The sequence below is a fragment of the Aedes albopictus genome, chromosome 2 (genome assembly GCF_035046485.1).
Source record: "Aedes albopictus strain Foshan chromosome 2, AalbF5, whole genome shotgun sequence".
Classification (NCBI taxonomy): Eukaryota; Metazoa; Arthropoda; class Insecta; order Diptera; family Culicidae; genus Aedes; species Aedes albopictus.
The window spans coordinates 350,642,773-350,670,271 of NC_085137.1; the positions used below are offsets into that span (position 1 = coordinate 350,642,773).

The 27,499-nt window shown below is 40.6% G+C and overlaps 2 protein-coding genes across 3 annotated transcripts in view; one reads left to right on the forward strand and one right to left on the reverse strand.

Moving 5' to 3' along the window:
* The first annotated feature begins 1,664 nt into the window (after positions 1-1,664).
* LOC109430791 (heat shock 70 kDa protein cognate 4) lies at positions 1,665-11,761 on the forward strand. Its single transcript, XM_019706872.3, has 3 exons — positions 1,665-1,841; positions 2,071-2,286; positions 9,970-11,761. The coding sequence occupies exons 2-3, from the start codon at positions 2,082-2,084 to the stop codon at positions 11,700-11,702; spliced, it is 1,938 nt and encodes a 645-aa protein (XP_019562417.1). The 5' UTR covers positions 1,665-1,841; positions 2,071-2,081; the 3' UTR covers positions 11,703-11,761.
* A 6,788-nt stretch (positions 11,762-18,549) lies between these two features.
* Positions 18,550-27,499, reverse strand: part of LOC109419417 (uncharacterized) — a 155,961-nt gene continuing 147,011 nt past the window's right edge. For both annotated transcript variants that reach the window (XM_029866244.2, XM_029866243.2), the window contains one exon: positions 18,550-19,359. In XM_029866244.2, coding sequence (XP_029722104.1) covers positions 19,270-19,359 — 90 coding nt within the window. In that variant the 3' untranslated portion in view covers positions 18,550-19,269. The remainder of the gene's footprint in view (positions 19,360-27,499) is intronic.

Below are 27,499 nucleotides of genomic sequence, written 5' to 3' on the forward strand. Positions count from 1 at the left end.
TTTTACTTTTGTTGTAGAAGACGGCCTGTCAGACCTACACTACCCTAACCTTCTGTTAGGGTGTCTGTTGAGCAGATTATCCCCCTATGGTTTAGAAGGAAAAAAAATAAAAAAATAAAAATAATAATAAAAAAAGGCACTGTGTGTCTCCCAGATCCAGCAGTTGCGGGCATATTCCATAGAAAGCCAGAATCGTCATGAAATGTATCGCACTGTATGTGAAGCTGACCACGGTTACAGCGCCCTGCATCTGGCGCAGGAGGATTACTAGCTGAACTGCGACATCAAGACCGTTGACGAGATGATCGTAGCGTGGAAGCAGAAGGAGTTGAATGGGACGCACCCCCATCAACTGGAGCTCGAACACATCGATAAGGCGGCGTCGAACGCGTGGCTGGTGCGGGGTGACCTCTTCTCGGAAACAGAAGGTTTCATGGTAGCCATCCAGCATCGGGTAATTGCGACGAAGAACTATCGGCGGTACATATTGCACGAAGACGTGGAGGACCGCTGCAGGAAGTGCAATTCAGTAGGAGAAACGATCGAGCATGTCGTTGCAGGCTGTTCAGTGTTAGCTGGATCTGCCTACCTCGATCGTCACAACGAAGTTGCCAACAGCTCCCGAGTAGCACACATGTTGCTCATGAGTTCGTGTGACTCCTGTATGACCAAATTTAGTCGTATAAGAGTCACACGGACTCAAGTGGGACATGTGTGCTACTTGGGCTTGCTTTAAAGCACAACTTGGTCGACAGATTTGTACCCTACTACAAGTACCAGCCGGACCCGGTTCTGGAAAATAGTTGCATAAAGCTGTACTGGGATCGCGAGATCATTACGGACGTCCTCATTCGTGCCAACCGGCCCGACATTGTGGTTTCTCCGGCAAGATAACCAAGTACCACGATTTAGCGGAGGAGTTGAAGCAGATGTGGCACTTGGAGGATGTCCGTATAGTTCCGGTTGTCCTCTCGGCAACCGGAGTTGTCCCTAAATCTCTCCTAAGGTCCCTAGACGAGCTGGAACTGAAGAAGGACCTGAACACCATCCTGAAAGCGGTGATTCTTGGAACCTGTAGTACAGTTAGGCCGTTCCTGAATCACCACAACTGAAATCCGAAACAGACCCATTAGGATAAGCATAACACCGGCTAATGAGATCCACAGAGCCTAATCCCCTTTGGCAACCCGATTGCCCGGGGTAGGTGAAATTTTCCAGCAATTTTTGCTGAGAAGTGCCAAAACTCTATAATAATAATAATAATAAAACAACAAGCGCTTTCAACCACGTTAGTAGATAGGTACGGCTGGTTACAGTGTAGATAGGAAGTTAATTTCGCACCAACTGTCTAATGAACAATAATCGTCATTATGAGCAACCACGCGTCACCATTTGGTTCGCTGATCGTGGCCTTCCCATCCAAATGGAGACGCTTGGTTACCATTCTTCAAGATCCGCTAACAAAATCCATGCGCTTCATGCAACACAATGTCGCGTGGTTGTGAATGACTAATTCTAGCGCCAGGCCGATCACACCTTTTCGTACCAGACAAACACAGAATGAACATTCTAGACAGCAGCGGCGAGCGTTAGCGAATGACGATTTATTTCCCGCATCTTGACTTGACATAATGCTTTCATGGCCTATTTTAAGCTCGAATACCACCGAATTCGTGGTTTAGTTCGTAGAGAAACGTTGAACAGATCAGATCGCTTGTTTGAAAAAGACACACCTTTCAAAGAGCGAATTTCAATTGCCATTTTTTTGTTTGATCCATTGGAGGATTCCACGTGAATTTATTAGTGGTGAAACAGGATTGTGAACGGATACAGTTGAAAAGGTAAAAAGTGATTCCAGTTGCCGGATACTGGTGCAGGAAAACGAACGTTTCAATCAACTTTCAACCGTAACATTTGTTGCGTGAAAACGGTTCTAGGGTTTTCCGCAGCTGAGCACGTGATCTAAAAATATGCATCCAATGTGATTGCCAAGCGCTATAAATAAGACAACACGACTGCGATGCGATGGTGACTGATTAGCGGTTGGACTTTTTTTTGGTTTTATTTTAGAAATTTGAACCATGTCCAAGACTCCAGCCGTCGGTATCGATCTGGGCACCACGTACTCCTGCGTGGGAGTGTTCCAGCATGGCAAGGTGGACATCATTGCCAACGATCAGGGCAACCGTACCACGCCGTCCTATGTGGCCTTCACCGATAGCGAGCGTTTGATCGGCGATGCCGCCAAGAATCAGGTGGCCATGAATCCAAACAACACCATTTTCGGTGAGTATAGAGCGGTATTGCTTGTTTGGTTATGATTAGTTGTAATCGAAAGATGTCATCGATTTAATACATAGTTTGATTGGTTCGTACAGGTTTTATAATTATGGCCTTGAATTGTGTGGTTAGTTCCACCTTGTCTTTCTAAGGTGATACCTCAATTAAGCTTTAAGCTTAGCGTACTTTGCATTTTCGCAGTTATTACCTGATTTATTTTTTTTTGTCAATGATCATTTTTGTATTCGTATATCGTATGGATTGGAAACTTAACAATGTCAAGAAATATACAGTCGGGTCTCCTATTAGACGTTGCCACCCACTTTACGCCCACCGCGTTTTCCAGGTTGTCTTCTACCCAATTGAGCTCATATTTTGTATGTACTAAGCCTATAGTAAGCACTAACTGCGTTGAAAAATTCAGATGGATTGGATGCAAGACAGCTGAGAAATTGCGGTGGGCGTAAAGTGGGTGGCAGCGTTTAATAGGAGACTCGACTGTACCTAGAAAATACTGAACACTCCTTCGAAAAGGAGTGGATCGCATTATCTTTCTATTTATGATGTCAAATAAGCCAAGAAGAATTATAATTGAATGAAAGATTGATTGATTGATTTGTCTTTATTAAAGAGACTTCGAATGAATGAAAGATGACAAAGATATCAGCAAATCCATGTTTTACGAATGTGACCCCAACACATCGTACTGAGGGGTGACCCGAAAGTTTTGGCCGATGAAATCAAGTTACTTAATAACTTTTTTCCTAGATTTTTTAACCAACTTCGGTAAAGAGCAGTTGAAAGCTTATAGAAAATAGGTTACATTACCGCTCTCGTCAAAACTTTGGTCAACCCAATTTCCAGCGACACCGCCGTAAGTTTATATTCATTTTTGGAGAATTTGGCAATTTTGGGCAATTTTGTTGTAAAAGTTTTACATAAATCATGTTTAAAGTTACTTTGATTTATTATCTTTTGAATGCGGCCTATGGTTTTGAAATCGAACGCCAATTGGCGGAGATGTGGGCCGAAAAAAAGACATGTTTTTGAGGGGGTGACCCCAAACTTTTGACCGGGAGTGTATTTCTAAATATAGAAAAACAACACGATCCAACAAAAAATCAACTTTTGTTCGACCCAGATCTAAATTTCACCTTTTCTAGTTGCTCCTGACTAGAAAAACGTCCTCATTGGGACAAAGCCTGCTTCTCAGCTTAGTGTTCTATGAGCACTTCCACAGTTATTAACTGAGAGCTTCCTCTGCCAATGACCATTTTGCATGCGTATATCGTGTGGCAGGCACGAAGATACTCTATGCCCAAGGAAGTCAAGGAAATTTTCTTTACGAAAAGATCCTGGACCGACCGGGAATCGAACCCGTCACCCTCAGCATGGTCATGCTGAATACCCGTGCGTTTACCGCCTCGGCTATATGGGCGGATTACATATTGAACGTATAAATTTAAAACTAACATTTTTTTCTTGATAAGTTACTTAATTTGTAGTCCGTCCAAAGTCTAACACCGTACATCAAATCGTTTTTAATTAGATTTTGTTCTAGATTTTATAGAGGCATTTTAAAATCTTCCCCTGTGTTATAGGGATAGGGATTTTTCAAAACATCATCGCTTTTCTTCTTCTTCTTCTTCTTCATGCAACATCAAATCACCAATAGGTCTGGAGTTTGATTTGAATATGTCGAAACTCGACTAAGTAAAATCATACCCCTAAAATTTCAAAAATTATTCAAAATTAAAAAAAAATCTAACATTGTGATTTTTTTTTAATATCTTCTGGAATTTCCGACTGAAACGAACACATATATAAAACGTTTCGACAACCACTCTACGGAGTATGGACTGTTCCAGAAATTATAAGCACAGCTGCGCATAGCGAGAAAATAATGTTTTTCCTAACAAACAAATATGTTTCAATTTTTTTTAAGTATATTCATTGATATCTGTAATGAGTTCATACATTCAAATGAGTTTTTATATCCAGAAGGCCGGCTCCAGAGGCACGTTATCCTCCATTTGGGGCATTTGTGTCATCATTGCCCCAATCCCTTTTTTATATTTATGCTAAATTCATGTACTGTAGACATTTTTTTCAATTTTTTTCACAGGATGACTTTAAAAATATATTTACTTATAGGGTAATTTTCCAATTGTTACACGGCTAAAAACTTGCCTGTTGTTGCACACTCTATGTTATTCTTATAAGGTGTGCAACAATTGGCGAATTTTTAGCCGTGCAACAATCGAAAAATTACCCTACTTGATTAACGTTTTCTGAAAATAACACGTGCTTTCGGGCACTTCGAAATATTGAAAAAAAAAATCCCCCTTTTATTTTCATTTTTTTAGCAATGAGTCCACATATTGTGGAATTTTCAATCACGTTACTTCAACATTAAAAAAATCACCTTTAAAAGACCCGTCCATGAAAAAACGATGCACTCGCAAATCATCATTTTCCGATATTCTGGAAAATATCTACGAGGATTTGTCTGCAGATTTTTGGAAAAAATATTTCACGTACCCAAAGAGTTAATCCAAATGTTCGTTTTTTCTGGGGTAAAATCTACTCGTCAGCATAGTATTCTTTAAGCATTTCCACAGTTACGGCGGAGTAAATTTTGGTTGTATAGAAGTTATTTTGACGTTATTCTAACATAATGTTAATCTAACGTAAAATTTACTTATATACAATCAACAATTTGCGCTGCCGTAACTCTTATATGACATGTGTGTTGCTTGGGAAATGAGAGCTACTTTTGCCAATGACTATTTTGCCTGTGGATATCGTGTTTTAGGCACGAACATACTCTAAAGGGTGAGTCGATAATTATTGTGCCATTTTCAAACCAACGTAACTTTTTTCCTACTTCACCAAAATCAACCAAATTTTGCACAGTTTCTCCTTATAGTCTATTGTTTACATATAATGAATTGAGAAGTTATCAGTGAGATTTTGGTCGATATAGAATAAATTTAGTTAACAGTTACAAAAAAGATGTTGTACAATCACATGCTAAAATCAAAAATCATGGTATCGCGCCTTGGAACAATTAATGATAACACAGCGTAACAAAAAATAACTTTTTGTCTGTCTCAAGAGCAAACTTATGTGTCTCCGAAGGATTTTGGGCCGCTGAATCCGAATCCGGGCTCAGATTTGCTCTAACACGTCACAATTTTGAGCTATACCTCAATTTATAGGGCAAAATATGCGATTTTGGGCTTTTTTGGCTGCATGCCATTCAGCAAGGAAATATTTTTTTAAGCAATCAAAAGGTTAATTGGTCAATTAACATCTAAATTAACGACTCATGCAAAATATTTCGTTTTACCAAATCGAATTTGATAATTTTAAGCGATTTATATTAGGTACGATATTTCCCATACAAGTCATCCTCCAAAAGTTGCATGCAAGTTTTCATACTAACATGAAAAGCTTAAATCTATCAAATTTGATTAGGTAAAATGTAATATTTTGGATGAGTCGTTAATTTAGATGTAAATTGACCAATTAACCTTTTGATTGCTTAAAAAAAATATTTCCTTGCTTAATGGCTTGCAGTCAAAAAAGCCCAAAATCGCATATTTTGCCTTATAAATTGAGGTATAGCTCAAAATTGTGACGTGTTAGAGCAAATCTGAGCCCGGATTCGGATTCAGCGGCCCAAAATCCTTCGGAAACACATAAGTTTGCTCTTGAGACAAAAAAATGTTGCGCTGTGTAATACATTATCGGATCATCTTAATGTTCGTCAATAGGCTTCAGGAACGGTTGTCAGTGAAACATAAGCTTGGAGCTGGGTGAAATCTAGGCACGATGCACATAAACAAACCAGAGAGCTTCAATTATTTGTTTCAAGTGGAGCCTGAACATGTCCACATGGAGGGCGTTAATTGAAAATGTCGTGAATTTCACTAAAACGCATCCTAAATTTGAACCTATACCAAAAAGTCGAAATACATACATATACTTAACTACTGTAAAAATTTGGTTTCAATCCGTTAACTGTAGACAATTTGCGAATCAGTTGAAGGAAGGGTGGCACAATAATTAACGACTCACCCTTTATGCCCAAAGAAGCGTAGGAAACTCCTATAACGTAAAGTTCCTGAATCGACCGGACCAGACCGGTGAAGATGACAAACTTGATAAAAGCTACAACTTACATAAATGTTCTATGTATAATTCATAATCGCTTAAGTGTCATAAACGCCAATTTACTTATACTGTTTTTGTACACATTAAAGAATAAGATAATAGCAAGAATGATTTATTCACCAAATTTTATTCTCCAGCACATTTTGTTTCTTGAAGGTCATGTTTCTGATCATTTCCTGTCCAGTTACATAAATTAATTAATCGTTGAAGTTTACCCTCAAATTTGTCGTAGAAATCAGCAGTTTCATAAAATACAGGGAAACGAAACAATATAAACTGATATACTTTTCTTTTGAATAGATCAGAAAAAAGCACTTGTTCAAAAATATCTTCGATTTTGGGTACAAATACACCACTTGGAAAAAAAACCCAATTTCTAACAAATTAGCAAATAAAAGCAGCTGGAGTTGCATTCAGTAATCAGTGGACACTATAATGAAAACATGGTTAAAAATTTAGAGAGGTCCTTTGAGGTGATTTTTTGTTTCATCTACATATTTGAATTTTGGGGTCGTTTTTCTTCTACGCCTATAACACGACAACTCATTTTCAAAATGCTGGCATTTCGTCAATTTTCATCCGATTTTTTAAAGTTGCCCTCATTTGATCATAAATTGGGACTTGTTTATTACACTCAATGGTGCTATGCAATATTCGGAGCCATTCCGGCGATATTTAGGATTGTGCTGGGGTCAGGGGGTTGCCAAAATGACTAAAAGTGATTATTTCGTGTGTTATTGTGTTTGAACAATCGATTTTCAGCGAAATTTTTGTTGCGAACAGTGACACACAACTGCGATAACCAGACTTGAATAAGCTGGTCCATGCGGATCCCCGTGACAGGTTCCGCGGGCCTCATTTGGGACACTTCTGGTTTTCAACCTAAAATGCCAAGCGACATATCAATCTTCATGATTTCGAATGACTTAGTCAGAAACTATAGACTGAAGTATGTATCCGCCAATATGGCCACCCCGGAACATGTAGCACAGGTTCTACGGGGGTGTGTGTCATTGGGGACATTTCTCGTTTGCAACCAAAACATACCGAGCGACGTATCCATCTTTATGATTTCGAACGAATGGGGCAGAAAAAATTCACTTAAGTATGTATCAACTGATACTCCAGAACACCTTGAACAGGTTCCGCGGTGGCCTATCAACCACAATAACACACGAAACAATCACTTGTAGCCATTTGGCAAAACAGACCTCTCCCCCACTCCCTGACCACAGTACAATACGGAATATCTCCGGAATGGTTCCAGATACTACATGGCCACATGATTGTAATTAACTAGCACCAATTCATGATCGATTGAGTGCAACTTCATAAATATCGAATGAGGAAATGCCAGCCTTATGAAAATGGGTTGTCGGGGGTCGGATACCTGAATGTTAATCAGTCTAGTCAGCTTCCCAGGAAACAGAACGTCCATAAATTACGCCACGCCAAAATCGATCATTTTCAACCCCCCTATGTAACAGTTTTTGTATGAGAACTCTGAAATTTTTGTATGGGTCGTCACACTTTGCTGAACCACCCCATCCCCCCTCAAAGCGTGGCGTTATTTATGGACGTTCCCAAAGCAGTTTTCGTCCATAATTCTCCATTGCTCTGTGCGGTCGATACTCACGTATGCCGCTTTGAAGTCGATGAACTGGTGCATTGGGACCTGGTATTTACGACATTTCTGGAGGATTTGCCGTACGGTGAAGATCTGGATGTCAACCAGCCGTCGATGAAGCCGGCTTGATGACTTCCCACGAATTCATTCTTTTTAGGTGACAGACGACGGAAGATGATCTGGGATAGCACTATGTAAGCAGCATTCAAAATAGTGATTGCTCTGAAGTTTTCACATTCCAAACGGCCGCCTTTCTTGTGAATGGATCAGATCACCCCTTCCTTCCACTCCTCCGGTTATAATATTTTTCTATGGGTAATGAAAACACTGTTTGATAAATAATATCCACTTTTCCGCGAGCGATAATGGCGGCGGCGGGCGTATCGAACCGGTTCGGATTTTTACGTTTCTGGGGGAAGGTCAAAACAGTTTCATTCTCCTCCATATCCCTTCACCCACCGTTTTGTGGCGCGAACCGATTGCGATCCCCAAGAAACGTCAAAATTCGAATCGGTTATTTGTGCCCGCCGCCGCCATTACAGCTCGCGGATATTACTAAAAGTGATCTCCACACACTCAATCATAAATTGCCTGTTCAGCACTTTTTTGATGAAAATAGAACAGCAGAACTATTTCGGTCTTCAGTTAGCCTAGTGGTTAAGGCTATGGATCGCCAATCCGGAGACGGCGGGTTCGATTCCCGTTCCGGTCGGGAAAATTTTCTCGACTTCCTGGGCATAGTGTATCATTGTGCTTGCCTCACAATACATATACTAATTCATGCAATGGCAGGCAAAGAAAGTTGGATATACAGCGGGTACAAATTTCATTTTCACTTTTTGTCTCTCCCTCTTCAAATTTTTTGGGTAGGATTTTGCATTTTGAGAGGGCAAATAAAAAAAATATTTGTCAAAATATCGATTCTTTTAGCAAGATTTTTAACAAATCCGATGATTTTTTAAAATATTTTATGCAATTCAGTATCATAATTTACATTTTATATAACTCATTTTGGTATCATAATGGCTATTTTTTTCCGAACTGGTTCATTATGCAACTGAAATGAGTTGCATAATGAAAAATAGTTGTATAATGTTCATAATGCAACTCATTTGAGTTGCATTATGAAAATTATGCAACTCAAATAGGTTGCATTATGAAAAAAATCATTGCTTAAAATTTTGTATGGAACTCGTTGTAAAACTCGATTTTTTCAGCACTCTTCGTATTTATCCAACTCGGCAAGCCTCGTTGGATAAATGTACGACTCGTACTGAAAAATTCAACTTTTTGCAACTCGTTACATAAATAACTATTTCAGATTAAATGATTTATTGTTTTATCGCCCCCCTCGACCAGTCAAAGAGTGGTGGGACAAAAAGTGAAATAGTTATTTATGTAACAAGTTGCAAAAAGTTGATTTTTTCAGCACGAGTCGTACATTTATCCAACGAGGCTTGCCGAGTTGGATAAATACTAAGAGTGCTGAAAAAATCAAGTTTTGCAACGAGTTCCATACAAAATTTTATGCAATGATTTTTTCATAATGCAACCCATTTGAGTTGTATAATGTTCATAATGCAACTCAAATGAGTTGCATTATGAACATTATACAACTATTTTACATTATGCAACTCATTTCAGTTGCATAATGAACAAGTTCGGAAAAATTGGCCATTATGATACCAAAATGGGTTATATAATATATAAATTATGATACTGAATTGCATAATAAATATTTGTAACAGCCTAACTTTATAAAAAGTTACTTACTGTTTATTGAGGCACGCATAGCAGCATATTCTATAGAATATATAGTGATACTAAATATAGTTGAACAAATGTACTCACATCCACTTATGACAATTTATTTCGTTTTCCAGATGCCAAACGCTTGATCGGTCGCAAGTTCGATGACCCTACCGTGCAGTCGGATATGAAGCACTGGCCATTCGAGGTTATCAGCGATGGCGGTAAACCGAAGCTGCAGGTTGAGTACAAGGGCGAGAAGAAGAGCTTCTTTCCCGAGGAAGTCTCGTCGATGGTCCTGGTCAAAATGAAGGAAACTGCCGAAGCCTATCTGGGAATCAAGATTGCCAACGCTGTTATCACCGTACCGGCGTACTTCAACGATTCGCAGCGTCAGGCTACCAAGGATGCGGGAGCCATTTCCGGATTGAACGTGCTGCGTATCATCAACGAACCGACGGCGGCCGCTATCGCGTACGGTTTGGACAAGAAGGGAGCAGGCGAAAGGAATGTTCTGATCTTCGATTTGGGTGGTGGTACCTTCGATGTGTCTGTTTTGACTATTGAGGAGGGCATTTTTGAGGTGAAGTCTACTGCTGGCGATACTCATTTGGGTGGTGAGGATTTCGACAACCGAATGGTTAGCCATTTCGTGGAAGAGTTCAAGAGGAAGCACAAGAAGGACTTGTCGAGCAACAAGCGTGCACTGAGACGTCTGCGCACGGCTTGCGAGCGAGCCAAGCGTACTTTGTCTGCCTCAACCCAGGCCAGCATTGAGATCGATTCTCTGTTTGAGGGAATCGATTTCTACACGTCGATTACCCGAGCCCGTTTCGAGGAGTTGAACTCTGATCTGTTCCGCGATACAATGGAACCGGTTGCGAAGGCTCTGCGTGATGCCAAGATGGACAAGGGCAGCATCCATGATATTGTTCTGGTTGGTGGCTCGACTCGAATCCCGAAGGTTCAGAAGCTGTTGCAGGACTTCTTCAACGGCAAGGAGCTGAATAAGTCGATCAACCCTGATGAAGCTGTTGCTTATGGAGCAGCTGTGCAGGCTGCCATCTTGCAGGGTGATACGTCGGAAGCAGTTCAGGATCTGCTGCTTCTGGATGTCACTCCGCTGTCTCTTGGTATAGAAACTGCTGGAGGTGTGATGACTGTCTTGATTAAACGTAACACCACCATCCCAACTAAGCAAACCCAGACCTTCACTACGTACTCAGATAACCAGCCTGGTGTGTTGATCCAGGTCTTCGAAGGTGAACGTGCTATGACCAAGGATAACAACTTGTTGGGCAAGTTCGAGCTGAGCGGAATTCCTCCAGCGCCGCGAGGAGTCCCGCAGATTGAAGTTACGTTCGATATCGACGCCAACGGAATCATGAACGTGTCTGCCATTGAGAAATCGACCAACAAGGAGAACCGCATTACCATCACCAACGACAAGGGACGCCTCAGCAAGGAAGACATCGATCGCATGGTTAATGAAGCGGAGAAGTTCCGCAACGAAGATGAGAAACAACGGGAGAAGATTTCCGCCAAGAATTCTCTGGAATCTTACTGCTTCAACATGAAATCTACCATGGAAGATGCCAACATCAAGGACAAAATCCCTGAATCGGACAAGACGCTCATCATGGACAAGTGTAACGATACTATTGCTTGGCTGGATGGCAACCAGACGGCTGAGAAGGAAGAGTTCGAGCACAAGCAGAAGGAACTGGAAGCCGTGTGCAATCCGATCATCCAGAAGCTGTACCAGGGAGCTGGTGGTATGCCAGGAGGCATGCCCGGTGGTATGCCCGGAGCTGGAGCCCCTCCGCCAACCGGTGGTGCCGGACCGACCATTGAAGAAGTTGACTAAACTACTCCACCGTCGAGGATAGTTCTTCAAGAAAATTTAAATAAACACTCAGAAAACTACTGAATCCGGTTTTTCTTTATTCTGTTTCTTTATTGTGGAAACGATCGCAACATTTGTCACGATTACACAAGTTTCGGCTTTCAATGGCTCTCGCATTCAAGACGAATTGCTTCGTACAAAAAGTAATATAGCAACAAATGAGAACATTTTACTCACGTCACGTATTGTAACACAGCTGTTTTGTTTTGAGTTTTGCGATCGACTTTGCTTGCAAAAGTGCGCACTTTTTTGTTTGTTTTGTTAATTTTTTGAACCGATTTCATCCAGATTGGTTACTTGCCTAAATATAAATGCCTCAGCTATTTTTTTGTTGTATTTCGCCTTTCATGCTCTTTTAGCTTTAGTTTTTCTTTTGTATATAAATCCTTACGTGCTAAACTGCTTCTCGTAACGAGTATTCGCTATAAATTTTATTCAATAATTTGTCGACAGCCACATTTTATTCTACATACACCAGCGAATTTGATGTTGCACGATACTCAATCAAAATGCATTGGGAGGAAGCAATTCAACGGATTGGTCACGATGTTCAACAAAAATAGCGAAGTTTAGAAATCCAGCAGAATGTTTTTGCCATTTACCATTTACTATATGCTCTGATTTCGACTATTTACATAATGTCTGAGATTCAATGTCCTTTCGTTTGTAGTTCCGTCCGCAGACTGAAGCATGTGAAATTAAACAGACAATTGTGTACACAAAAGAGAAATTCAGTTTACATTTCGTAATGTTTAACATTGTTGAAGAATCGCGAAATTTTCACGAAATTTTACAATATCATCAAGTAATAGTAGACATTACGTAATACGCATTGAAGTGTCAAGTAAGCTTGAGTTTTCTCTCATGTACATGATTTTTGTCGAACTTCACATGTCCTTTCTATTAAACGTACGGTTCTACTCGATCGTTTTTGGGTAATGTGTGCACTTATGTGATCCGAATTGTCGTCCCTTCGATTTCATTAGCCTTCTGAAGTTGGTATTCTGTGATGATGGTTTTTATTCCAGAGTGAAGTGTGCTCATTTCTCGTTTATATTGTTATTTTTTATTTACTGCACTTTTAATATATCAGTCTATGTTTTAAAAGTATGCTTGTATCGTCCATCTCGATGAGTCAATCCACTTAGCTTTTTTTGGATGTAGAAACGTAAGACTATCTTGTGAATATACAAAAAAAAAATCTTCGATGAAGCTTGAGCAATAGACAGCAGGAATCGGTTTGACTGTTGTATACAATAGATGATAGTTTAAAGCTGTTAGCTTATTGTTGAAACTGTGCCATGCCAATGGAAACCACGAAAATTTTAATGAAACAGTAAGAATCTTGGGAGATGTCCCTGAAGAAATTCTTAAAACAAACCCTAGAAAAATCCGTGAATGAATCAGGGAAAGAATCCCGTGAGTTATCCATGAAGGAATCCAGGGAGGGAACCTTGAAAGAGTCGTAGTGGAATCTTGGAAGGAATTCTTTAAGAGGTCCTAAGAAAAATCCCTTAACACTCCCTGAGCATTAGAACCACTTTTGGCCAATACCGTGCACTATGTCAGTGAGCTTCTCTCCATGTGATGCATTAGGAAGGTTAATAAATCCCGGCAGAAATCCCCAAAATAATTTCGGAAAGAATTCCTGGAAGAATCTCGGAAGAAATTCCGTGAAGAATTAATAATGGAATCCCGGGAGCAATACTTGAGGTATTTTTCTGACCTTAAGTAATCCTGGAAGGAATTCTAAGAGGAACCCCTGAAGGAATCTTCGGAAGGAACCTATGAAGGAAACCCGGGAAAAATACAAGGAAAAACCTTAATAGAATTTCAGGAAGAATCTCGGGATTATTTCGAGAGAGAATTCTGGGAGAAATCCCTGAAAGAAAAAAGTAAAAATTCACGTATAAAATATGATTAAAAAGAGCCTGAATGGAGGAATTTAACAAGGAATCCCAGAAAGAATTACTGGAAAAACTCTAGATGAAGTTTCTAACGAATTTCGGAGAGAACCTAATGAAGAAATCCTGGAGGAATCGATGAAGAAAACTCTGGAAAATCCCTGAAGATATCTCTGAATAAATCCAGGAAATATCCTTGACAAAATATCGGGAGGAAACTCTGAAGGAATTCCTAACGGAAACCCAGGAGAGTTTCCTAAAAGAATCTCGGGAGTAATGCCAAAATTAAATCCAGGAAATATCAATGAAGAAATACCCCTGATATACGGAGAGGGAGATATATCGGAAGAAATCCTTGTATGAATTTTTGGTACAATCAATGACGGAATCCCTGAAACAATCTCGCGATAATTATTTTCCCCAGTCGTGCATTAGGGTTATTATGTCTCAGACAGGCACGCTAAGCGTGTACTACTTCAGCGTGGTGAGCTTTGGCTAATGCACGAAGAGGGTTAAGGGATCCTTCAAAGGTATCCGTTAAAGGATCCATGATGCAATCAATGAAGGATCCTCAGAAGAAATCGACGAAGAATTGTGGGAAGGAATCCCGGGGAGAATTTTTAGAAGAAATCCAGATGGAATTTATGAAGATATCCTGGGATGATTCCTTGAAAGCGACCCGGGAATAATCCGAGAAAGAGTTCTGGGAAAATTCGTGAGGGGATTCAAACTGGAATCAATGAAGGGATAACAAAAGGAATCCCTGGCGAAAGCCCATAAGATAACTCGGGAGAATTCGCCCAATGCACCCTGATAGAAATCAATTAAGGAATTTCGTGATGAATCTCTTGGAGAACCCCGGAAAAACATTTTCGCATATGAATAATGCGGAATAAAAATACTTATATACTGCATATACTCATCTCAGAGCATAATTCTATAAAAATGTCAATTGAAGTATTCCGGGATGGATTCTTGGAAGAACTCTTGAAGGTATTCTCGTAGACGCCTTGAAATTATCACTGGAGGCAACCCCCGAGGTATCCCTGTAAGAATTCTCAAAGGGAATTCCTAAAGAAATTATTGAAGATCTCCGAAGGATATCGTGGAAAAATCCTGGAATTCATCTAAAGCAATTCCTGAACGAATCGCTGAAATGTCTGGAGGAGTTGGAGAAGAATTCTTGGAGAATTTCGAAAAAGTTTTATTTGGGTGAATTTTTAAGAATCCTGAAAGAATCCGCGGAAAAAATAAGGCAACTGCTTGGAAAACACGAAGAGAAATTTCTGGAGTGATCCCTGCGCAAAACTCGGAAGAAGATCCCTGGTGATATTCCTGAAAGAATTCTAGGACAAGTCTTAAGACAGTCGTTGGATAAAATCCTTGAGGTATATGCCGGGGGTTTCTGATGGAGACCCTTGACAAACTTTTGGAAGATTCCTTGAAGGGATTTCTATAGGAACACCCTCAAAACATCCTTGAGAAAAACTCCTTGGCGAATTTTTTGAGAAGTTCTTGAAAAAATTCAATGGATAACGTATTGAAGCATTTCTTGGAGTATAAAAATACATATCAGGATATGTTCCTAAAAGAATCGCAGGACAAAATTTTGAAGAAATTTTTTTGCGGGTGCTGCAGGGGGTATTCTTGAAGGAATTCAAGGATGGATTCTTGAAAAAATTCGTGGATGATTTCTTGGAGATAATTGTGAATGGATTCCTGAATGACTTCTTGCAGAATTCACTGGCTCCTGTATCCTTTAATTTAAGTAATTCAAAAAATCTTCAAGTAAGCCTGGGGAAATTTTTGGGTGTATCCCTGGAAAAGACAATGGAAGGATTTCTAAAATTGGGCAAAGGAACCCCCGAATAAATTTTTGAAGAGATTCTAAGTTGATTTTCTGTAGAAATCACTAGATTAATGAAGCCATCCCTTGAGGAAACCCCGGAGCAATCCCTGGAGGAGTTCCTGGATGTATCCCTAGAGGAATTTTTGAAGAAATTCTTGCAGGAATGCCTGGGGGAAACCCTAGAGGAAGCTCTGGAGGAATTTCTGAAAAAATACCCAGAAGGAATTCCTGGAGGAATATTTGGAGAAATTCCTGGAGAAATTACTGTAGGAATTCCTGGAGGAATTTCCAAAAGAATCCTTAGAGGAATTCGGATTGAAATCATGGAGAAATTTCTGATGAAATCTCTTGAGAAATTTCTAGATGAATTTCAGGAAAAATTTCTGCAGGAGTTCTTGGAGGAATTCCTGGAGAAATTCCTGGAGGATACCCTGGGGGATAATCTGGCACGTCATGGAGTAATCCCTGGAGGACTTCCAGGAGACATGCCTGCAGTAGTTCCTGGTGGAATCTCTGCATGAATTCTCGGGGAAACCCCCGGAAGAACTCTTGTAGGAAACTCTGGGGAAATCCCTACAGAAATCCCTGAAGAAATTTTGGGAGGGATCCCTGAAGCAATTCCTGAAGGAATCTCTGGAGGAATGGCCGGGAAAAATCTGGAGCAATCCTTGAAGCAATTCGTGGATGAGTTCCAGGAGAAACCCCAGGATTTGCAGGAATTTCTGGAGGAATTCTTGAAGGGAATGCCTGCAGGAATTCCTGGTGGAATGCCTAGAAGAATATCTAGAAAAATCTCTAGATAAATTCCCGGAAGAATTCCTGTAGGATGAATCATTAGAGAAATAATTGAAGGAATTTCTGTAAGAATCTTTGGAAGAACTCCTGGAGGCTATCCTGGAGGAATCCCTGATGCAATTCCTGGAGGAATGCCCGAAGGAAATTCTGGAGAAATCCCTGAAGGAATTCCTGGATGAGTTTCAGGAGAAAACCCAAGAGGAATTCGTGGAAGAGTACATGTTCAAGTCCTGGATGAAATCTTGCAGGAATGCCTGGAGGAATTCCTGGAGGGAATGCCTGGATTATTTTTGGTGGAATGCCTAGAGGAATATCTGGAGGAATCCCTGTGGAAATCCCTGGAGGATTCCCTAGAGCGGTTCCGAGTCATTTGGCCGAACGCCATTTGGCCGAATGCCGTTTGCCCGAACGCCATGTGGCCGAATTCCATTTGGCCGAATACCATTTTGCCGAATACCGTTTGGCCGAAAAATGAATTATGAACTTAAGTGACCATGGCATTGTTCCCCGCCTCAGCATAGCTCGAAAGAACAGCCTATGATTCAAAGAAGGAAAAATCTTTGATCAAATATTGGCAGTTCCAACGCCAAGTACCTAATCCCTGAATGTCAAAACTAGAAAGAATAGCCCTTGCTAAAAAGAAGGAAATATTTCTGACTAGCTGACTCAGCAAATATATGTTGATCATATTGGCAGTTATAATGTCAAAAACCCTTTCTAAATTCTTTTGACCATGATTCGGCCAAACGGCATTCGACCAAGCGACCCATTCAGCCAGATGGAATTCGGTCAAATGGCGTTCGGCAAAACGTCATTCGACTAAACGGCATTCGGCCAAACGGCATTCGGTCAAATGGCCGGACACCCCCTAGAGGATGCCTGAAGAAACCCCCTAGAGGAATTCCTGGAGAATTCCTGTAATCCGGAGGAATCCTTAGAAGAATTTCTGGAGGAATTCTTGATTAAATCCCGGGAGGAGTTTCAGAAGAAATCCCAGGAGAAAGTACTGAAGAAATCGCATAAAGAACTCTTGGAAAAATCGTGAAGGAACCCTAAGAAGAGTTCGTGGAGGAGCTGCTGGAGGATTCTCTGTAAAAGTTCTTGAAGGAATCCTTGGAGAAATTTCTGGAGAAACCCCAGGAGAAAATTTCAGAAGCATTCCCAGGAGGAATTCCAAAGAAAATCCTTAAAAATTCTTGGATGACCTTGAAGAAATTTTAAAATAATCCCTGGAGTTGTTTCTGAAAGAATCAGAGAAGGAATTCTTGGAGGAATAGCTGGAGGAATTCCTGAACAAACCGCCTAAGGATTCCCGGAAGCAATCCCATGAGGAGTTCCTTAGGGAATCCCAAGAGAGCTTTCAAGGCTTGGAAAAATTTCTGTGGGTATCCCTGGAAAAAATCTGAAGCAATCTATGTCTGCAGTAATTTTAGGTCGAACTATTGAAGGAATCCTTGTAACAATAGACGTATTTCATGTTGAGGTTTTCAACAGATACACTAATTGTGATGACACATACATCTCTGGTGGTTAGTTTTAGAGATAACTGTAGCAACGATTGCGTTGTCGACAAGCACACATGCTCGAGGCATGACATCCAAGTTAGTCATTTTTACTGAAAGTAGAATACACCAGGTTCACAAGGTTTCCTATATAGACCTGACAAACATGCAGACGAAACCTTAAGTTATCGTCCAAATAGCTATCGCACTTATCCGTAACACTCACGAAGATTAACAGTCAAACAAATTCCAAGCATAATGATGACATATGCACTCTCAACAGTTTTGAATTTCTCTTTAATATCCCGAATAGCAAATTCTACAGTATGAAACAGCAATGCATTGAATAATGTAAATAAAATGTTTTATATGCATTTTTCTTCAAAAATATATTTATTTAAGGTAACTTTGAACCAACTTAAAGATGAGTAGTATCAGCGTGACAGTTTATTGTTATTAGTTTTAGAATTTCCTCCAATTTCTAGTTAGAAAATGCTAGTTATAAACGCTATATTTTCAACTTTTGGAAACATTTGTTTTGAGAGCATTTATTGTAGTGCGTTCGTATTCAATGGTTTGTCTATATGTTGCCATAGAAACTGGTATTAACTCAATCAACTGCTGGCTTTAGGGCAATAAGATAACACAACTCACAGAAGACTAGCTATTTCTTGTTCTTTCACTTCAGCTAAGTAGCTAACAAACTAATCTGGGTGGAAGAAGAACGTTCCTTCTGCCGAGTTAACTGCTTTAATATCTGGTTTGAGTTGTTTGTTCAATTCATTCATTTAGTTCCAGTTTCAATGTGTTCGAGCGTTGTACTATTTCTCGTTTTATGGGCTTATTTTTCATGATTCCATCATAAGAATATTTTCGGTTGTCTCATTCCATGATGTTTGACTGTTTCTTTCATTCTCTAATCCGAAACGGAATGGTTGCACTTAACACACAACTGGTTGAGCTGGTTGCTGTACGGTTTGAATATTGCTTATTTAATGGTTCTAGTGGTAGAATACTGCAGATTCAATTTGTTAAATTTGCTCACATTAAACTTCGAATCTGAGACTCAGACTGCACTATAATGGAACATGGAACTTTAGACTTTTATTTGGGGTTTTTGTCCTATCAGTCAACTGATACTACAGTGTTTTGGGAACAAGAGCTAAATCGATTCGATTCATAACCAGATTTGTGTTTGTTTTTGATTAGTTTGGTCTACCGTTCAACTGGCTCTTAACCATCGACGTCCTGTTGTATCCACTTTGCATTCGTTTTTTTTTGTTGCTGTTGTTGTTTGTAATAATCTAGACTACGCCTGAATTACACTATATAAACGTCGTACTTAATAGTGTAACTTATCTAAAAATTCCATAAAATGTCTATTCAACAATGATGATAACCTCTAGGTTGTATCCGTCGTGGTTGCGTGTGTGTGAGTTTCCGGTTTTGTGTCACGTAGTCGTGGTTTGCACCGTTTATTATTTTAGTAGCTCAGTGGAACTGCAGGGGCCATCGTAGCCACCACACATACTATCACTTGCAGATCTCTGGCTCAGGTTTGGAGAAAACTGAAAGTAAACGAGATGGCCATTAATGTAATGTTGAAAATAGCATGTGAAAAAATGTGTTGAAGTAAACCCACCCTAAGACCTCTTAAAACACCCTGAAACCCTCGGGGACCCCCTTGAAACTCCGTTGAACCCCCTGACGCACTTTTGAAACCGATTCAAATGCTTTAAAACAGCATGAAGATTCCCTTAAATCTAATAATAAATTCCTAATATCTTCATGAAATCCCTTCCAAACCCCCGGATACGCCCCTAAAACATCTTGAAACGCTCTGAAATACCCTTAAACCACCCTAAAACGCTCCTGAAACCTTTTGAATCGCTCTGAAATCCCCTTGAACACTTCATCAAACTTCATATCCTATCCTATCCTAAACAAAACTATTTCAAACGTTCCTCAAACCACTTGATATGCCCCGAATGCCCATCTTGATAATCCATGAAACCATCTGATACCCCGGAAACCCCTGAAATGCACCTTAAACCTTTTCGAATTCGTAAATTCCCCTGCGACTCCCTGAAACTCTTTGAAACCCAGCAGAAACGTTGGAAACTTTTTAATCACCCCCGAATCCTTTTGAAACGTCATGATACTCCCTAAAACCTCTTAAAACGCCCCTGACACCCCCTGAAACACTCCCGCAACCCCATTGAAACGTCAATAATACTCTTTGAAAACCCTGTAGGAATTTCTGAAAGTATACCTGGAGGCATCCTTTCAGCAATTATGGGAGGAATCCCTGGAAAAATTTCAGAAAAAAATGCTTAAGGAATCGCTGGGGAAATTCCTAGATAAAATTATGGATGAAGACTTGGAGAAATTTCTGAACAAATTCTTGGAGAAATCCCCAGAGTGATTCTTGGAGAAACCACTGGAGGAATTCCAGGAGAAATCCATTAAGCGATTCCTAGAGGAATCTCTGGAGGAAGTCCTAGAGAAACTTCTGGACATATTCCTGTTGGAATCCCTGGAGAAATTTCTGAAGAAATAATTGGAGGGTTTCCATTTAGGCACAGACAAACAGACGTCCCACTCTACTCACTTCTCACTTTTTAACGATTAGTTCAAATATATTGTAGTTCGCAAATTGCTCGGTTACGGCGCTCGCATCGTTTTTGTTCCCGTTTGACGTTTACTCACTACTGCCACCTACTGAGTAGTTTGCGTAAATTCCTAGATGAATTGCTGGTGGAATCTGTAGTGGAATTCTGGGAGGGACCTCTAGAAGAATTCCTGGAGCAATCTCCAGATGTATTCTTAGAGAAATCCATGGAGGGATTCCCAGATGAATTCGTGGAAGAATTCCTAACGGGATTCCTGGACGAATTACTGTAGGAAAAGCTGGAGAAATCTCTTGAGGAATTCCTGGAGGAATTCTTAGATAACTTTCTTAAGAAATTTTCGGAAGAATCCCTGAGGGAATTCTTGGAAAAAATCCCTAAAGAAACTTTTAGAGGAATTCCTGGAGGAACTTCCAGAAAAATACCTGGTGAATGAATTCTTGGAGGTATCTCTAGAGGAATTCCCAGAGGAATTTCTGGAGGAACTCTTGGAGAAAGCATCGGATGAATTCCTGGAAAATCACTGAAGGAATGCCTGAAGAAATACTTGATAAATTTCTGAAGGAATCCCTGGAGAAAAAAGCCTGGAAGAATTCTTTGAGGAAACCCTGAGAAAAATTCCCAGAGGAATTCCTGGAAAAAGTTCTGGAGGAATTCCTGCAGAAATTCCCGGAGGAATTGCTGCAGATATTTCTGAAGGAATTCCTGGAGGGATTATTGGGTCAATTCCTTGGAGGAATATACTTAAAGGACTTTTGAAAAAAGTTCTTGAAGGAATTCCAACAGGAATTTCAGGAGCAATTCACGTAGGAATTCCAGGAGGAATTGTAGGAATATGTTTTGGATAATCTCCGGGAGGAATTTCTGGGGAAATTTTTGAAGGAATCCCTTGAGGATTTCCTGGAGAATTTGTCATTGGGATTTCTGAATGAATTCCGGGAGGAATTTTTGAAAGAATACCTGGGGTAATTCCTACTGAAATTCTAAAAGATATTCCTGAAGAGATCCCTGAATGAAATCATGGAGGAAATTCTGGAGAAATATCTATAGAAATCCCTGAAGAAACTCATGTAGGATTGTCTGGAGCTATTCCTAAAAGATTTCCTAGAAGAAATCCTAGAGGATTCCGTACAGGAATTCTTGAAGGAATGCCTGGAAGAACCCTAGGATGAATTCCTGGAGACATGCCTATACGAATTTTCTGAGGAATCTCTAGAGAAATTCCTAGAGAAATCTTTAGAGGAATACGTGGAGGAATCTCTGGACGAATTCCTAGAGAAATCTCTAAAGAAATTCCTCGAGGAATCCTGGAAGAATCCCTTTAGGAATGTTTAGAGGAATCAATGTCAAAACTCCTGAAGGAATCCTGGAAGAATTTCCTGGGGAATTTCTGAAAGAATTCCTTGAGGAATTCTCGAAGGAATTCCAGGAAAAAGTCCTGAAGTAGTCAAAAGATCAATTTCTGAGTGAATTCCTGGAAAAGTTTCTGAGGAAATCCTAATACTCAAGAAATCGCTGAAATTTCTGAGGAAATCTTGAAGTACGTATAAGAACTCTTGGAGAAATCTAAAGGAATCCAAGAAGAAATTTCTGAAGAAACCCCAGGAGGAATCTCGGAATCACTCCCAAGAGGAATTCCTAAGGGAATCTCTAAACAATCCCTGAAGGAAGTGTTGGATTAATTCCTGGAGGATTTTTTTCTGTATTAACGAGATTTTTAGCCCTAGGCTAGTTCATCTCGGATTCCTGGAGGAGTTATTGAATGTATTTCAGGAGGAATTCCTGTAGGAATCCCAAGAAGAGTTCTGGGAGACATTTTTGAAATAATTCCGAAAGTTGTTCCTGAAAGAAACACAGAATGAATTCCTGGAGTAATTCTTAGAGGAATTCCTGAAGAAACCCCATGAGGAATCCTGGAAGCAATCCCATGAGGAATTCCTTAATGAATATCAGGAGAGCTTTCTTAGCGAATTCCTGAAAGAATTTCTGTAGGAATTCCTGGATAAAAATCTGAATCCATGTCTGCAGTAAATTCTGGACGAATAATTGAAGGAATACTTTGATGGACTTCTAAAGAATTTTTTGTACACAATTTTTCAATAACCTCTAGTAAAATTTTCAGAAACAATTTATGGATTCATTCCTGCAGAAATTTTTCGAATTGAAGATGGAATTATTGGAGCAATCTCTAACGAAATTTTGGAAACAATATATGGAGAAATCCCTGAAGAAATCTCTGAAGGAATACCTGCAAAAATGCCTTAAATCTCTGGAGAAATTCCTGAAAGAAACCTTGAAAACAGCACGGTAACAAGCACTTTGAGGAACCTCTAAAGATATCCCAGGGCAAATCCCTGAAAAAATGTCTGGTGAAATGCCTTGATGAATTCTTGAAAGAATCTCTGGAGGAATCCATGATGGAACCACTCCAGTAAGCTATGGTAAAATTCCTGGAGGAATTGTTCATACTCATATAGTTTAATAAACTAGGAACAAATCTAAAACATTCATTTTGATTCCTCAAAACTGCAATGCCGATTTGCATGTTCAAATATCTGGCGCCCATGCCGCTTAAAAGTCATCTCAAGTCAGGCCCTCCTGAGCCCTCTCTAGAAAAAAAAATCCTAGCTACGCCAATGGAAATGCGTTAAAACGCTTTGGAAACCACTTAAGGGTTGACACCCCCTGAAAACAACCTAAAAACCTCTGAAACGATACTGAAATTCCAGGAAATCTCATGAAACGCGGCCAGAATTACCCGGAAACAAATGTGAAATTGAAATGTGTGGCTCGCGCTGCTGAGAAGTGTGCTAATTTATGACTTGCTTGTAAGATTCCTCCAGGAATGTTTTCCGGGATTTATTTAGGAATACTTTTTGAGATTACCACAGGAATTCTTCCTAAGAATCCTTCTACTGACATCCCCTAAAGGAATCTAACTAAGATTCCTTCAGAAGTTCTTTCCGGGAAACCCTTCCAGAATCCATACAGGAGTTCCGGAATCACTCTAGGAATTCTTGCCGACATTCCTTCAGGGATTTCTTCTGGTATCAGGTATCAGAAGGCCGGCTCCAGAGGCACGTTATCCTCCATTTGGGACATTTGTGCCATCGCCAAAATAACAGCCTATTTCATCATCTACCTGAGGGAAAAGGAAGGAAAAAGGATTTGGATGGGGATAGGGACAGGTAGGGAAATAGGAAAATACCCTGGAAGAGGGTACTAACGCACAAGCGTACCACAATGGGTTCAAACAGCGCCCTGAAAAGGGCACTATAATAACGCATAAAGCGAAAGAGAGTCTATAGCTCTTTACCACAGCGGGTTAAGAACAACAGAATATCCTGAAGATTCAGGTTTCTGAAGTCAGTTTCACTTAATAAGTGTTTACCGAATACTCGGAAACGCAGTTGCGCGAAAACTGGACAGTTACATATCAAATGATACGAAGTTCCATAATCGGATTCACAGCTATCACAGGCAAATGAATCAGCTTGCTGAATATTCGCCATGTGATAGCTGAGTCGGCAGTGGCCAGTCAATGCTTTGACCAGCATGCTGCAACTCTGCTTAGACAGATTAGTTAGATACTTCGCCACCCGTAGAGATGGCTCAGCACTATACAATTTGGTTTGACGACATGACTCCAAACTATTCCAATATTGTCTGTGTTGAGTGACAGCCCAGGTGTGAATCTGAAGCTTAATCCAACACTTCGATATCGGAATAGCTGGCTCAGGGCCAATGAAGTCATGTGATGCTCCAGAGCGAGCTAACTCATCAGCCAATTCATTTCCAGCGATGGAAGAATGACCAGGTACCCATAGAAGGTGAACAGCGTTTGCTGAATTCAGCTCCTCGATTTGTGTTCGACAAGCGATAACTATCTTCGACCTGGAGTTGGCCGAAGCAAGTGCTTTAATAGCAGCCTGGCTATCTGAACAGAAGTATATTACTTTGCCCATTACGTGCTGCTGAAGTGCTGATTGCACTCCGCACATAAGAGCAAAGATTTCGGCCTGAAAAACGGTACAGTGTCTACCAAGTGAATAAGACTGATACAGCCTTAGCTCACGAGAATAAACACCAGCACCTGCTCGACCTTCGAGAAGGGAGCCATCAGTGTAACATACGATGCCGTCTGAAATACTTCTTTCCAGATAACCAGATGTCTACTCTTCCCGGGAAGGGAATTTCGTGGAAAATGTCCTATATGGAAAATTACAAGCAATTGTAAGATCACTTGGAGCAAGGACAATTTTGTCCCAATTCACCAAAAGTGGAAACAACGAGGTGTGTGTTGAACTGCGGTTCACAGGAGTTTCTTCTAGTAGACCGAGTACCCGTAACCGGTAAGTGCAAGAAAGGGCTTCTTGTTTGAGATGAATGTGTAGTGGGGCAACGTCAAAGAGAACTTCTAGCGCTGCCGTAGGAGTTGAAGAGAACGCTCCAGACATCGCCATTAAGCACATCCTTTGGAGATGGCCTAATTTTGATTGGACCGTTCTCACTTCACCCTTTTGCCACCACACAAGACATCCATAAGCCAATATTGGCCGAACCACAGTTGTGTAAATCCATTTGATATACTTGGGTTTTAGACCCCAAGTTGTACCAAAAGTACGCCGGCATTGCCCGAAGGCCATACAAGCTTTCTTGATTCTGAACTCAATGTGAGGTGTCCAGGAAAGCTTGGAATCAAGAATGACTCCAACGTACTTTACCTGTTCAGTCACATCGATTTCAGAATCAAAGAGACGCAAAGGTCGAACGCCATTACGGTTTCGCCTTTCCGTGAAAAGAACAATAGATGTTTTACTCGGATTAACCGAAAGGCCATATTGGCGACACCAACCCTCAACTACCTGAAGGGCGTTTTGCATCAGGTCGAAAAGGGTGCTGATGCACATACCAACTAACAATGTTAGGTAGTCGTCGGCAAAACCATAAGTAGGAAAACCGCTATTATTGAGTTGCCTCAATAGCGTATCTGCTACGAGATTCCACAAAAGCGGTGATAAGACTCCCCCTTGGGGGCATCCACAAACACTCAATTTCCTAATCCCTGCTAGACGCAATGTCGAGAAGAGATATCGGTTTTTGAGCATTTGGTGAATCCAATTGGAAATCATTGGAGATATATCATGACTCCGTGCGGCTTCCAATATGGCATCGAAAGGCACGTTGTCAAAGGCACCCTCGATATCTAAGAAAACACCCAAACAAGATTGCTTTTGAGCGAATGCTTTCTCGATATCGTAAACAACCTTGTGTAAAAGAGTCACAGTGGACTTACCAGATTGGTAGGCATGTTGGTTCACATGAAGAGGCACGTTGGCCAGATGAACATCACGGATATGATGATCCACAATGCGTTCTAAGCATTTCAGAAGAAAAGAGGTCAAACTGATAGGTCTGAAACTCTTTGCTTCTTCATACGACGCACGACCCACTTTCGGAATAAACTTTACAGTAATATCCCTCCAGGATTTGGGAATATACCCTGTAGCAAAACTGCAAACAAGTAGTTTTTTCAAAACATGTTTGAAATAATCAAATCCCTTCTGAAGCAAAATAGGATAAATCCCATCTGCCCCAGGAGATTTGAAAGGAGCAAAGCTATTAAGAGCCCACTCAATCGATTCTATAGTTACAATACTCCGAGCCGAAGCTAAAGAATCATAACTACAAGAAAAGACATCAGGATCATCCGAAGATGTAATATCCACACATCCAGGGAAGTGTGTGCTGAATAAGCATTCCAGAACTTCCTCATCAGAGGAAGTCAGATCGCCATTTGGCAGACGAAGTTCGTTCACCCGGAAATCCTTAGATTTCGCAAGGATTTTGTTTAACCGACTGACTTCACTCAAGCTGGAAACATTTGTACAAAGGTTTTTCCAGCCGGATCGTTCAGCAGACCGGAGAGCTTTCCTGTAGGCCTTGCGAGCCGACCTGAAAGCCTCCGAACCAGCCGAACGTCGTCTGTTCCAACTCTTTCTACATTGTTTCCTGAGTTTCGCCAGATCAGAGTTCCACCAAGGGGTTCCTCTTGTGATCTTCACAGACCGTAGAGGGCATGCTTCTTCAAAAGCTTCCATGATGAAGGTCGTTGTAGTATAAACGGCATCATCTAAATCACTTGGAGTGTCAATGGATGGTGAATATCCATGAAATTTGGCTGCAACCAAATCAGTATAAAGATCCCAGTTTGTTGACCGAGGATTCCTGAAACGCAATGTTTGCGAAGTAACATTTAAATGTTCAAAAAAGATATAGCGATGGTCAGATAAAGATTCTTCATCTGACACATGCCAATTGGTCAGCTCGTGACTAATTCTGCTAGAGCAAAGCGTTATATCTAACACTTCCTCTCTAGCAGATACCATGAAGGTTGGGCGGTTGCCTATGTTAAGTAATGCAAGATCTGTACTACTTAAGTACTCCATCAAACTGGAGCCTCTCAAGTTAATGTCTGAGCTGCCCCAGATGATATGGTGAGCATTAGCATCACTGCCAACAATTAGCGGAAGGCCTTTTGAAGTGCAGTATGCGATGACTTGTTTGAAAGCATCCGTAGGGGATGGTTCATCATGTGGTAAATACACAGAACAATAGACGTAATTCCTGTTGAGGTTTCCAACAGATACATCAATTGTGATAGCACATACATCTCTGATGGTTAGTTCAGAGATGAGTGTAGCAACTATTGCGTTGTTGACAAGCACACAGGCTCGAGGCATGACACGCGAGTTTGCCATTTCATGTTTACTGAAAGTGGCAAACACCGGGTTCACAAGGTTTCCTAGATAGAAATTTCCCTTACGAAAGTAAGGTTCTTGTACCAAGGCCACTTGGGCTGTACCATTTTGCATAAGTCTGCAAAGATTGATCGTTGCTGTTCTTTTATGCTGAAGATTGATCTGAGCTATCCTAACCGTAGCCACTACCCAAACTAGGTAAGATTAAACTCTTCGCAACAGCAGCACAACAAAGAACAGCAACAATAAAACCAAATCGGTATCGATTGGAAAACGCCAAAGGCGAGGATACACAGAATACACTGTGTAAATCGCAT

What these genes read in the sequence shown, in the direction of transcription:
- LOC109430791 (XM_019706872.3), top strand. Translation starts at nt 2,082, where the DNA reads ATGTCCAAGACTCCAGCCGTCGGTATCGATCTGGGCACCACGTACTCC. An exon ending in TCCAAACAACACCATTTTCG is followed by an intron (nt 2,287 to 9,969) that starts GTGAGTATAGAG and finishes TTCGTTTTCCAG; the next exon opens with ATGCCAAACGCTTGATCGGT.